The sequence below is a fragment of the Lactuca virosa genome, chromosome 2, assembly GCF_052849685.1.
Source record: "Lactuca virosa cultivar CGN04683 chromosome 2, Lactuca_virosa_CGN04683_v6, whole genome shotgun sequence".
NCBI lineage: Eukaryota > Viridiplantae > Streptophyta > Magnoliopsida > Asterales > Asteraceae > Lactuca > Lactuca virosa.
In genome coordinates this window covers 127,391,670-127,404,872 of record NC_136427.1, presented here as the reverse complement: position 1 = coordinate 127,404,872, position 13,203 = coordinate 127,391,670, and the positions used below count along the sequence as shown (strand labels likewise).

The window sequence follows — 13,203 nt, the reverse complement described above, 5'->3', positions numbered from 1 at the left end:
TATGGTTGACAATGGGGCATCACTTGAACATTTGGTAGATAAATCATTAGAACTCAAGGTGCAATACTTGTAATAAATCTATAATTTGGCTATAGCAATCCAAGAAACTTGAGATTACCTAGACATTTCTTAGTTAGTAAAATAGCTAGAGAAGCTCATAACATATTTCATTAGTTAAAGTCATAATTTCCATTAAACATGTAATTAGTGAAAGTTAACTAGCATTAAGAATCAAAAAGTCACCAAATTCAAGAGGAGTCAAATGCTTTCACTACCATATTGGAGAAAATGTTTTATGATTGTGTCAAGTGGAAACTAACATAAGATCCATTTGTTGCTTGCTAATTTGAAGATTCATTACTTAATCAAGAAATTAGCCAACTAATCACTACATACACATCCAAACTCATGAATAAAGAGATACAAGTAGAAAGAAGATGTTAAAATAGAAAACACTTTCATAAAGATTCAAGAACGAGTACATAAAGTTCTTCAAAATCAACCAGATATTCAAGGATTACTTCCAAAGTCAACCAACAGAAGTTTAGCCTAGCATGACTAAACTCAAGAAAACAAAATAAGAGTTAATTGTAGAAAGCATTCCAAGTGAAAATAAGAGCAAAATGATAGTCTTCCAAGTGTTCCTGGTGTTCTTCAAGAGCTCCCAAGTACAGAGGATTTGCTCCAAAACTCAGATCTAAAAGTTTTTGAAAACTGTCCCACCAACTTTCCCATATAGCAACCATAACCAAAATTTCGGATCTATCCCTGCAACGTTCATGCAGATCATTTGGATTCTCACGCGGACCATGTGAGATGCGCTGAAATGAAGAATCGTTGCTTTCAAAAGCATTCTCGTTCCATTCTCTCATTTTCTTTGCTGCAGCCCAATTCATTGACTTCTAAGCCTAATTGTTTGTCATCTTAGCACTTCCAAGGTAGCCCAAGTCTTCCTTTAATCTTCCAAAGCCCAAGTCATCACATCCTCATTAGATCATTAGCCCATATTGATTCCATATTCTTCTCAACACCAAGCCCAATTGTTTGCATCCACTAATCTGGAAATATACCGCAAGCTTCATGTTTCAATATCTTGCACTCCCACAACCGCTCAACATTATATAGTCTTTAATAAATCTGCAATTAAACTCAAAAGACTAGAAAGTACACAATACAGTTATAAAATAACAAAAAAGAAAATATACATGGAGATTAACTAGAATGAAATGAGATATGCTAAAAATAAACTATAAAAAGAAGTAAGTAAAATGAAACTATCATTATTGTTAATTGATATTTTAATGTTTGGTGACAATTAATTTGTTTGGATTACTTGATTAATCATATGGTTGCATTCTCCACGGTGGTGATTTTGAACATATGAATTTGATGATTTGACGATTATTTGGTTTCTTTTGCTAACGAAGAATTTTAGTTATAGTGCATCACAAACCATGATGACTCATGAATTAACCAACTTGTGATAAAACCCAACTTTGGATACTTTCTCTCTATAAGTTGTTTCGTTTTTTTGGTTTGTATCTTTTGGGAGTTGGTTTTATGCTTAAAATATGTTACAAACCTAAGGCTTTCATCCTTTCCACATTTCTCGTTTTATGTTTGGCTTTACAAACTAATGTAATTCCCCAAGGATTTGATTGATGTTACTTCTATTACAAATTGTATTGCTTAATTATGCTTATTACTGTTTGCATCGACAACCATCACATCTTAAATGAATCCTAACGATACATGTCACCTGAGTTTTGTTCGATGAATTGTCATATCAATTTGCTTAACCAAGACCACCATTGGAACTTAAAATTTATTGTTATATAGAATTTTCTTTGGTTGAATTTAGTTTGATTTTAGGATTGAGATAAGATGATGAAGGTTATATATGTAAGCGATGAAGTTGGAGGCAAAATAATAATTTTACTTTGGACCTAAAATTACCTTTTTAACATCGTTCGGATCAAGGGCGGAGAGAACAACAAAAACAAAGTTTAGTGAATTTCAAATTTTTTGACACGCTGCAAGAGTGCAAGGACTTATCTTGTAACTTGCTCTTTAGATTTTTCAGATCATATAATGTAATCTATTGCGTTTACTAATTTATTTATTCATTTATAATATTCTAATATAGTCAAACTGTCGTAGGGGAAACTATATGCGCACACCAAACTATTCCTAACGACCAGTCTTCTCCATTGATAATGCAACAAGTTCTCCACCAACTCCACGCATAATCATCTCATCAATGTCGACTCCATGTTCAATCTCTTCAGGCTCTTCCTCTTTCTTCAACAAGGTTACTACTTACATATCTATTTTCGAGTCAAATATTTCATCATGGAATAATCCTCTTTAACAAATCTTGTTATCTGAATCTTCAGATTTCCCAGAAAGATGGGGGTCAATATGCGCAGCCCTCGTTTGCGATCACCATTTCCAAGCAAAAACAAGCATCAAGGAAGATCGTTTCTATCATGACACCACAAACATCTGAACGTAAACCATCAACAACTGGTTCAGTTGGGTTCTTTTCTTCTTGACCCTTTCTTTATTCATCTCTTTGATTATATGTTTAACTTTGCTCCGATATCCATGGAGTTTATGTAACTTAAAGAGGGTTTTTGATTACTTAGATGTATCTTTTCTTCAGGTAAAGACAGGAATGACGATGACAGAAAAAATATTTTCTCGAGCTTCTGAAAAATCCCATCTGATCCCCGGTGAGAATGTTTGGGTCAACGTTGACACTTTGATGACCCATGATGTTTGTGGTCCTGGTGCTATAGGAGTCTTCAAGAAAGAATTTGGCAACAATGCTAAGGTACATCTACTCATATTTACACATTTTTACCTTTTTTTGGTGATTAAACTTTATATAAATGAATTTGGATATTTAAGGTTTGGGATCGTGAAAAGATTGTCATCATACCTGACCACTATATATTCACAAGTGATGAAAGGGCAAACAGAAATGTTGATATCTTAAGGGATTTCTCAAACGAGCAAAACATAAAGTATTTCTATGATATAACGGATCGTGGTAATTTCAAGGTATATATATAGTTCTCTCTTTTTGTCTAAAGATTTGTTATAATAGATATTAAAAGATATATAAACCATAATTTTTCAGGCTAATCCTGATTATAAAGGTGTATGTCATATTGCTCTTGCACAAGAAGGCCATTGCAGACCTGGAGAGGTGCTCCTAATTAATTAATCTATGTGACTTGATACATTTTTAATGCTATCTTACTATATGAAAATTGTCCCATTAAGTCCTTTACATGTTACTTTTCTTTTAGATTCTTCTTGGTACTGATTCCCACACATGTACTGCTGGAGCATTTGGCCAGTTTGCAACCGGAATTGGAAACACGGATGCCGGTTTTGTGTTGGGAACCGGAAAGCTTTTGCTTAAGGTTTGTAGATAAATTAGTATTCTTCATTTGTGTGTGATTTTGTAATCTTCCTTGCTTAATATGGTGGGGTATGTATTGCACGACCTATGTATCTACAAAATGATTATTCTTCTGGTGGTGACCCCTGAGCTTGCTCACATCACCCTACTTAAGGTACATAGTGGGCCCACTAGGTGGTTGGCATAAGAGCCCAGAGTGCCTGTAAAGAGCCCAATCCACATTGGAATTGGAACTCTTACACTGTAGCTATTGAGACTTGAAACCCTTGTCTGATTATGTCCGAGTGGCCTTTGTTTAATTGGAGATAGAAGTTAATGAAAAGTTTTGATTCTTTTTTGGAATGATAGAAAACAAGTTGTACACCTTTTTTATTATCCAAATGTACCTATTTTGTAACAATTTGTCTTTGTACTTGACACTTTCTACTTTTCTTCTTTGTGACCATGTTTAATAGGTACCTCCAACTTTAAGATTTGTGATGGATGGAGAAATGCCAGATTATCTTCTTGCAAAGGATTTGATCCTACAAGTAAGTTTAATTTTGGCTTACCTTATGACAATATCTTTTAATCAAATAATCTTGAAGCAAACTATTGTGTAAAACTCAATGATACTATGTATATGTAACAAGCTTAAAGGCATAATATTATGATATCTTTAAAGACTTATGGTTGACTAGCCTTCTTATTGTAGATAATTGGTGAAATATCTGTATCTGGTGCAACATATAAAGCAATGGAGTTTGTTGGGACAACTGTGGAAAGTCTAAGTGTAAGTTTGATTGTTCTATCTCCATGGTATACAACTATTTCACGAAAAATACAAAATGTATTAATTATATATTTGCATTTTCATTTCATAGATGGAAGAAAGAATGACATTATGCAACATGGTGGTTGAAGCCGGGGGTAAGAATGGTATTGTTCCAGCCGATGCTACAACATTTAAATACCTTGAGGTTAGTTTTCCTTTGATCTTTTCAATATTATGATTGATCATCTTCCTCTTAGCTAGTTCTTAATAAAGGTTAAGCTCACTAAATGTCAACATACTTTCATTTGTCAAAAATATGAAATTAGTGGGATAATTGAGCAAGATATCCTTCCATTACAATGTTTATATGTCTAAGATTTGTAACCTCCCCCCTCTCCCATTCACTCATGTTCACAGGACAAAACTTCTATGCCTTATGAACCAGTCTACAGTGATGATCAAGCAAGGTTAATTACTCAACCATTAATGTTATAACCAGATGAATTTTCTACTTTTAACTTGTTTTGAGAAATTTTAGAAGTAAAATCCTTGACCTTATTCAACTTTGGATACAGATTTCTTTCCGAATATAGAATTGATGTCACAAAATTGGAGCCACTCGTGGCAAAGGTTAGAGATATTGTTTCATTCTTTCTGAGTTTATGCTTTTGATAATTGATATAATATTAAAATATTAACTTATGTTCTTTTACATATTGCAGCCACATTCTCCTGATAATCGTGCTTTAGCACGAGAATGCAAGGATGTGAAACTAGACAGAGTGTATATTGGGTCATGCACAGGAGGCAAAACCGAGGATTTTCTAGCTGCTGCTAGAGTTTTCCTAGCTTCCGTAAGCTTTTAGGTGTCTTGCTGTTTTACTTTATATATTATGCCCCAAGTGTGCATTGGACTCTTATGTCAACCATCTAGTGGGCCACTGTGTACCATGATTCTCCTGGGATCGAGCAGTATGGGTCAGCTTAAGGGTTGCTGGAAGAATAACTTTTTTGCAGAAACTTGTGATATTATGTGAAACTAAATCTAATATCTAATGTGTACTTATAGACGGGTCAAGTTTTTATGATACTATATTTAAAAAATTATTTATATAACATGCAGGGTGGTAATGGTAAGGTCAAAGTTCCCACATTCATTGTCCCGGCTACACAAAAGGTTTGTGCTTTAAAGTATTATATGTAATGATAACAAGGGTTTTCGATACTTTTACAACTACCATGATACTAATGTTGCACACTAAGCTAGCTCTTATAGTAGCCACCTAGCAGACTGTTATGTATCTTATTTATATCTAGCAGACTGTTGTGTACCTGATTTATATCTCACATGATAATGGTCTTGGGGTGGGCCAGTGTAGGCCACCTTAGAGGAAGATGACATTTTTACATAAAACTTTGAAGAGTAGTTATGTTTTTATTTTATGTTTGGTAGGTGTGGATGGACTTGTATACCCTACCAGTGCCAGGTTCGGGTGGCAAAACTTGTTCCCAGATATTTGAACAAGCGGGCTGCGATTCACCTAGGAGTCCTAGTTGTGGTGCTTGTGTGGGTGGTCCATTGGATAATTATGCACGAATGAATGAACCTCAGGCAAGTATATTTTTTTCAAAAACTTACTTTTAAGTTTTAATGCTTAATTAACTTCAAAAGTACAAATTTTCTCAACTTTTGAGTGTTATTTAGCATCTACTGACATTCATTTGATAATGGCAGGTTTGTTTATCAACCACCAATCGGAACTTTCCGGGTCGCATGGGACACAAAGCTGGTCAAATCTATTTAGCTTCTCCTTACACTGCTGCAGCTTCCGCTTTGACTGGTTTTGTTACTGATCCAAGAGTGTTTCTTCATTGACATCATCCATGCGTTACAAAAACATTTGTATAAGTTTTGAAATATCAAAATTCGTTGCTACATCCGTTAGGTAATTCGAGAAGGCATCTTTCTCTACATATGTGTTTGTTTTAATGTAAAATCATTCAAAATCTTTAAGCCTCTACTTGTTTTACTTCCTTAAGTGCATTGTAAAGTAAAAAATTGTCTGCGAAAAGATTATTCTTCTAGCAACCCCTGGCCCACATCAAGCAACATGTGAGAGCATCATAAGAAAACCAACAACAAAAGTAGAAAACTTGACACAAGAAATATAATGATTGTAACCTAAGCAAACTGTTATCCCATTGCTAAATGCCAATATGGTTTCTGATTAATTTCTTTCTTTCTACAAAGGGACTCCATACATTTTGCTACAAGTATGCCTTATGTGCTTGAACTTGAAATCTTGAAATCTTGAATTTTGGCTACTCTTACTGCTTTTTTCCCTGTGCCAAGCTAACTCTCACTGATCGCCCTTCTAGCTCCTGTTAAAAACAAGAAAGATAAATCTTTTTTTTTTCCATGAAATCAAGATAATTTGAAGTAATTAGTAATAAAATCATTACCACTCCATTAAGAGCCTGAAGGGCTGACTCCATTTCTGATTTCGTGGAGTAACTCACAAAGCCATAACCACGAGACCTTCCAGTTTCACCATCATATAGAACCCTTGCTCCAACCACATTGCCATGTTCGCTAAATTTTTCTGTTAGACTCTCGGAGGTAACAGACCATGAAAGATTTCCAACGAATAATTTGTACTCTGTTTCTGGGTACAATGGTTCTTTCGGCTTTGGTTTATCAGAAAAATTCACCCTTAATGTTCTTCCACCATATTCCTGTAAACAGACATGAAACTCTATTGATTAAGTAACCTTTTTTGTTTGAAACCATTTGATGTTCTATGTTTTCATGTGAATACTTACTCTTCCATCGAGGTTTTCAATGACAGCTTTACAATCTTCGATGCTACTCATTGTCACAAACGCAAAGCCTCTGCTTTTACCAGTGTCCCTATCGTAGAGTACCTGGTCAAGAACTTGATCCATAAATATAACTTAAACAATATGAATCAATGATCTTTTTTTACATTCTTTTGGCGAAAGTTAATCACTGTAAGAGATCGAGGAAATACTCATGGATTTTGAAAAATAGATGTAGAAAATAATCAATCTTTTTGATGTTAATGAAACAATCAATTATTTGGGTGTATAAAGATGGAGAATTTGAGATGTATGTACCTCAACAAGCTCTGGACTAGCATAATCTTGAATTATTCCGGCGAGCTGAGCACTATCGCAGAGATACGGCAAATTCCCGAAGTAAAGCTTGGTATGTACAGAACTGATTGCCTCGGGTTGATCTCCTCCGTCACCGGAGACTTCTTGCACTTCTTCCTTGACCACCGGTTCCTCCTCTTGCTCGAGGGTTTCCTCCTCTGTCGCCGATACTGCCGCTTCTTCTTGCGCCACCGAAGCCGATACCCTTAGCACCTGCCACTTTCCGGATATGGGTATTGGCTGAGTTCTCGTAAGAGAATGAGATAATGATGATGATTGTAACCTGGGTACTGTAGATGTTAATCTAAGAAATATAGGATCAGAAGACCATGGCTTTGATTTTATGTTACACTTGGAGAAAGGAGAGCCGATGGCAGCGGCAGCTGTGGCAGTCGCAGCGGCCATGTTGCCTGATCCGGTGGCGGTCGCTGGTTAATTTGCTAGTGATGACTGGTGGTTGTTTTCTCCGATTGATGAAAGCTGCCCTAAAGGGAAATGTGTTGGCTTTTTAGCCATCTATGCTGACGTGGACGGATGATATCCAGTGAGACGTGAAGATGAGTGTGATGATAAGATTCTTATGGGGCCACAAAATAATTTTCGGTTTACCTTAAAACAAATTTTGGTTCATATTTGGGTAAATTTTGCATTTATGAATCGAGTTAAACGTGATTAAAGGTAACTAACTATTTAAAATGTCATAAATATTAGGGGTGAGCAAACCCGAACAAAGAATAGGGACGGACTTAGGAATTGATAGTAGGTGTTGTTGAATTTTTTTTCCCGATCAAACACAGACCTGATTTTGAGCAGGGGCCACATGGGCATGTGTACAGGGCCCTTTTTTTCCGGGCCTGAATTTTTATATATACATTCATTACAAATGCAAAGGAAAAGATAGTCAGTTCAGTAGTCCACACGCGAAAGGGAAGGCAGTCGGCAGAAGCGAGCAGGCGAGAAGCGGTTATTCAGCTAGAAGGCAAGAAACGATCATTCAATCGATTACCAGGTCTGTCGTCCACTCCTGATTCCTGATAATCAGGTTATTAGGAAATCGATTATTCTAGTCTTTATGTTATCATATTATCATAAATTAAATGTATTTATGTGATCAGAATTCAGTAATTGAATGAATTAGATTATCAGAAATTCCACTGATGAGGTTATAGTTTATTAGAAACTGAATACTTGAAGTTAAATGGTAGCTTTTCATGTTTTTTTGAAGTTCTATTGTTGGACTAGGTTATATTGATTTCCATGTTAACTGGTGTTTGTAGTTCTATTGTTGGACTAAGTTATATTGATTTCCATGTTTTTTGAAGTTAAATGGTAGCTTTTCAAGAAACTGAAGTTACTTTGTTGAGGAATCTACAAACAAAGATGAATGAAAAGAAACAAAATATGTAGGTGGAAGATGGATTATTGAATATCGAATTCTCGAATTCTTGATGCGTTTTTAATGGTGAAATGTTATAAATTTTATGAAAAAGGTTATTTTGATAACATATGAACTATCAAGTATCATAAAATCTTGATTTTAGAGAAAAGAATATGCACAATTGAGGGTATTTGAGGGTATTATTTTTTGTTAGTCTCATATTCATATCTACATTTTATCTGTCTATACCATTTGTCATTTGTAATTTTTTTGTGGGTCCCATATGATAATTCTTTGTATTGTTGTATATGTTAGGTTTTCATAAACCATTAGATGCTATCATGCAAAACATAAGTAGCTTAGAAGATTGATGTACTATATTTGACATCATGATAATTATATGTTATAACTTAAAGATGATATGGTTATTCTGAGATAATGAAAGATATAATGCCTTGAGATGTCCTTTTACTCTAATCTTATATGCATCATGGGCAATAATGTAATTTTAAACCACTTCAGTCCTCATTTCTAACAAGTGCAGTCTTGAGATATAAGGATCATATGGTTATATGTGGAACTAGCCTCATAGCCTCATATGACTTACTATACAATACCCAAAGATATATACATGTATCATAATAACACCTGTGAGACATTGACATTGCAAACTATGATTTTTGCTATGTTTATTGTTATAAAGTTTATTGTCATTAAAAAAAAATTGTTATATAATTTAATTCGTTACACGTTAGGGCCTAAGGGCCTTTTTTTTCCGGCTCGTCCTGGGCATTTGAATCCTCAGGACCGACCCTTATCAAACATAATATAAAGTATGTTGCTATTAATAACTTATGTATTTATATTAATAGCATCGTACTTTTATTACTTTGTTAATTAAATCATTCTATTTTCACTTCTTTTTCATATTTATAGTATTTATAGCATCTTATTTTTGTTTTCTTTTTCAATTATAGCAATGTAGTTTAAATATTATTTTGTTTTTTCTATTATAACATCATACTTTTAATAAAAATGTACTTTTATTAGTTTGTTTTGTATTATACACAATTTCAATTTCATATAAACCTAAACAAGTAACACAAGCATACATATTTCTATTATAGCATCATGAATTTAAAGACAAACACTTTACTCAAACTAATAAACCTAAACAAGTAACACAAGCATACATATTTTACATTTTATACATTCATATCAACCTAAACAAGTAACACAGTCATACATATTTCACATTTTGTATAAACCTAAACAATTTCAATTTCATCAGTGTGAATTATTATCCAATTAGTCTTTGGGATCAATGAACAATAATTCAAACAATTACTTAATGTTGTGTTCAATCAACTCTAATACCAAACTTAAGCAACCTTTCTTTGGTCAAATTACTTGAATATAATATCAAAGTTACCACTTATACCGTGTTTAGAAATCGCTAGAAATCGAAGGAATTGATTGATTGGTTATTGGTGTTTGAGAAGATCCTTCACCACTTTCATTAGGATTAGGTCTTGGTCTTTTGGTAAGAAAACCACTAAAGGTAATCTACAATTCAATATTAAGCTAAATAACTATTAATTTCACCAAATCATACAATAACTTCAATAAGAACATAACAATTACACCAAATCAAAATTGAACTTCAATAATGTAACATCCAAAATCACGATAAAAATTTCCATTTTTAAATTAAGAGAAATCATTGTTTTCAAACAAAACTCATATCAAGACCAAGTATCAAATAAAAATATCCCAAGATCAGTGTATCATAAATTTCCAAAAACACATGTCATCGAAGGATATGTACGATCACGCATTCGCCTTGCAACGATCGTCTGAAGTACCTGAAATAATAAACTGAAATTGTAAGCCAAAGCTTAGTGAGTTTCCCCCAAAGTACTACCACACAAACATATAATAACATGCATACCGGGTCCACAACTAACAGACTGGATTACCCCTGAGTTTGGCTTGCCTTCCGGCTCACAGCTCATGTCTGGCTTACTCCCAAGCCCACAGCATAAGTCTGGCTTGCCTCTCGGGCCTACAACTTATGTCTGTCTTGCTCCCAGGTTTGTTGGTTTCCGCACAAAGCAACATTTCCTCAACCGAACCATATCTTGTCGACATATACATAACATATAACATATATCCAACAAACATATAATCATATAACTAGTCAACAGACAAATAGACAAATCTACAGATCACTACCACATAACAACATCCTATATACCAGAGCTCATATCTAATAGATTAATACAACATAGCAACATCCTCTATACCAAGATACATAACCCACGGGGCCGGTATTGGTGCCTTCGACCCACAAGTACAGTGAGGAGAACTCACTTCACAGTCTGACGAAATAGCTGAACAATATGTTGCTCATAAGGCCAATTCTACCGGTCACCTTTTCAACAATCAGTGACCAAATATCATACTGCAACTCAAAATACCCAAAATACCCGTAAGTCAAACTTGGTTAAAATCCTGGTCAAATTCAAAAGTCAAAGAGTCAACCGATTCAACTCAGGTTGAGTACTACGCCCACCGTACTCATCATGTATTCACAACGTACTCACTAATCTAGGAACGGGGACTCCATTGCGTAAGCGCAACATACTCGAAAGCACGCCCAACGTACACGATCGGATAGCAATCTTTCATTAAGTGCTTATTTCCTTAAGTCCTTTCGTCCAAAGCCCAGATCTAGTCCCAAATAGTGTTCTAAATCATAAACTTTCCAAGTTTATGACCTTGCAAGGTATTAAGTGCCCAAACCTTAAAACCCTAACTTCTTAATCCATTAAGACATCATAACTTTTCATGGAAGGACTAGAAGATCCAAGATCACATTTTTATCACTCTAGAAACTATAAAATGTCCAAAAGGACAACTCTTTTGGTCTAGAGTAGCTTATACTCAAATGGACCAATATTATGGGGCTAAAAAGCATAAAACTCCACATCAAGAAAGATCTAATGAAATAACCAACAAGTTCACAACTTTATACCTCTAGATGAAGGTTGAGGGCAAGATGTTTCTGGATCCAAAGAGGTCTTGGGATTCTAAGGTGAATCCACTTCCTTCTTCCTCCTTCAAGAACACCAACAAGACACTCTAAGGCTCAAAATGCTCACAAAGGTGGAGTAGGGTTTTCAAGATATGAAATAGGGCTGGAGGCTGATGAGAGAATGAGTCTTGGGGAGTTAATGATGCTTAAATAGGGTCCACACCCTTAAAATTAGGGCTTGGGATTTGGCCACGTACGCCCAGCGTACTAGGAAAAAAGGCGCCTTCCTCCTTAATACACCATGGGAACAATTTTGCAATAAATTTCATGCATAAGGGTCAAAAATGTAATTTACTTGGATTATGAATGTTATAATTCTCCCCGACTTGAATCAGACTTCGTCCTCGAAGTCTATTATCGTGAATAACTCTGGGTAGTGCTCTCACATCTTCGCCTTGGCTTCCCAAGTCCATTCGGAACCCTTCCAATGCCGCCATTAGACCTTCACCAAAGATATCACCTTGTTTTGCAAGGCCTTCGTCTTCCTATCCAAGATCGCCACTGGTCCCTCAACATAATTCAGGCGATAAACAACCTAAATATCATACAAAGGAACAACCATTGAATCATCAGCCATTAACTTCCGAAGCTGAGAAACATGGAAGGTGTTGTGAATTTGACTGAGCTTCTCCGGTAGGTCCAATCGGTAGGCTACCCTACCAACCCTATAAAACACTCGAAACAACCAAATATATCTGGGCCCCAAATTGCCCCTCTTCCTGAAGCGTATTACACCCTTCAAGTGTGATACCTTTAGTAAAACCATGTCACCAACCTAAAATTCCAACTCGGATCGACGTCTGTTGGCATAAATCTTCTGCCGACTCTTTGTTGTCTGTAGTCTCTGTCTGATCTGCTGAATAAGCTATGTCGTCTAAAGAACTACCTCAGTCTTCCCCATTTCCCTGTGACCGATCTCTCCCCAACATACTGGGGTACGACATTTCCTCCCATACAGAAGCTCAAACGGCGGTACACCGATACTGGAGTGATAGTTGTTGTTGTAAGAAAACTCAACTAGGGGAAGGTAGGAGTCCCAACTCCCACCGAAAACGATCACACATACTTACAACATATCCTCAAGCGTCTGAATGGTCCTCTTGCTCTGTCCATCAGTCTGCGGATGATAAGCAATACTAAAGTGCAACCTCGTACCTAGTTCCTCGTAGAACCTCTGCCAGAAGCGAGAAGTGAACTGAACATCTGGATCAGACACAATGGAAACTGGAGCACCGTGCCGAGCGACAATCTTGCGCACATAAACATTGGCCAATTTCTCGACCAAGGAGCTCTCTCGAATAGCTAAGAAGTGGGCACTCTTGGTCAGACGGTTCATGTAACATCCCAAAATTGAGACCCAATTT

At 35.7% G+C, this 13,203-nt stretch overlaps 2 protein-coding genes across 2 annotated transcripts; one reads left to right on the top strand and one right to left on the bottom strand.

Moving 5' to 3' along the window:
* The first annotated feature begins 2,162 nt into the window (after nucleotides 1–2,162).
* On the top strand, nucleotides 2,163–6,217 carry LOC145159476 (3-isopropylmalate dehydratase large subunit, chloroplastic-like). Its single transcript, XM_079078473.1, has 15 exons — nucleotides 2,163–2,311; nucleotides 2,397–2,534; nucleotides 2,666–2,836; nucleotides 2,914–3,066; nucleotides 3,146–3,214; nucleotides 3,318–3,434; nucleotides 3,889–3,963; nucleotides 4,128–4,205; nucleotides 4,297–4,392; nucleotides 4,605–4,654; nucleotides 4,763–4,817; nucleotides 4,910–5,041; nucleotides 5,311–5,364; nucleotides 5,641–5,799; nucleotides 5,923–6,217. Exons 1-15 carry the CDS (start codon nucleotides 2,261–2,263, stop codon nucleotides 6,061–6,063), a joined length of 1,539 nt encoding a protein of 512 aa, XP_078934599.1. The 5' UTR covers nucleotides 2,163–2,260; the 3' UTR covers nucleotides 6,064–6,217.
* A 116-nt stretch (nucleotides 6,218–6,333) lies between these two features.
* Nucleotides 6,334–7,866, bottom strand: LOC145159477 (RNA-binding (RRM/RBD/RNP motifs) family protein). Its single transcript, XM_079078475.1, has 4 exons — nucleotides 7,326–7,866; nucleotides 7,011–7,112; nucleotides 6,651–6,923; nucleotides 6,334–6,569 (listed from the first exon to the last, which is right to left on the bottom strand). Exons 1-4 carry the CDS (start codon nucleotides 7,767–7,769, stop codon nucleotides 6,516–6,518), a joined length of 873 nt encoding a protein of 290 aa, XP_078934601.1. The 5' UTR covers nucleotides 7,770–7,866; the 3' UTR covers nucleotides 6,334–6,515.
* Nucleotides 7,867–13,203: the final 5,337 nt, after the last annotated feature.

Bases quoted from the DNA above. Each gene is read 5' to 3' on its own strand.
- LOC145159477 (XM_079078475.1), bottom strand. From the start codon at position 7,769: ATGGCCGCTGCGACTGCCACAGCTGCCGCTGCCATCGGCTCTCCTTTC. The intron at 6,924-7,010 runs GTAAGTATTCAC...GTCTGTTTACAG, and splicing joins TTGAAAACCTCGATGGAAGA to GAATATGGTGGAAGAACATT. The intron at 6,570-6,650 runs GTAATGATTTTA...TGTTTTTAACAG, and splicing joins TTCAGGCTCTTAATGGAGTG to GAGCTAGAAGGGCGATCAGT.
- LOC145159476 (XM_079078473.1), top strand. From the start codon at position 2,261: ATGTCGACTCCATGTTCAATCTCTTCAGGCTCTTCCTCTTTCTTCAAC. The intron at 3,067-3,145 runs GTATATATATAG...ATAATTTTTCAG, and splicing joins CGGATCGTGGTAATTTCAAG to GCTAATCCTGATTATAAAGG. The intron at 5,800-5,922 runs GCAAGTATATTT...TGATAATGGCAG, and splicing joins CACGAATGAATGAACCTCAG to GTTTGTTTATCAACCACCAA.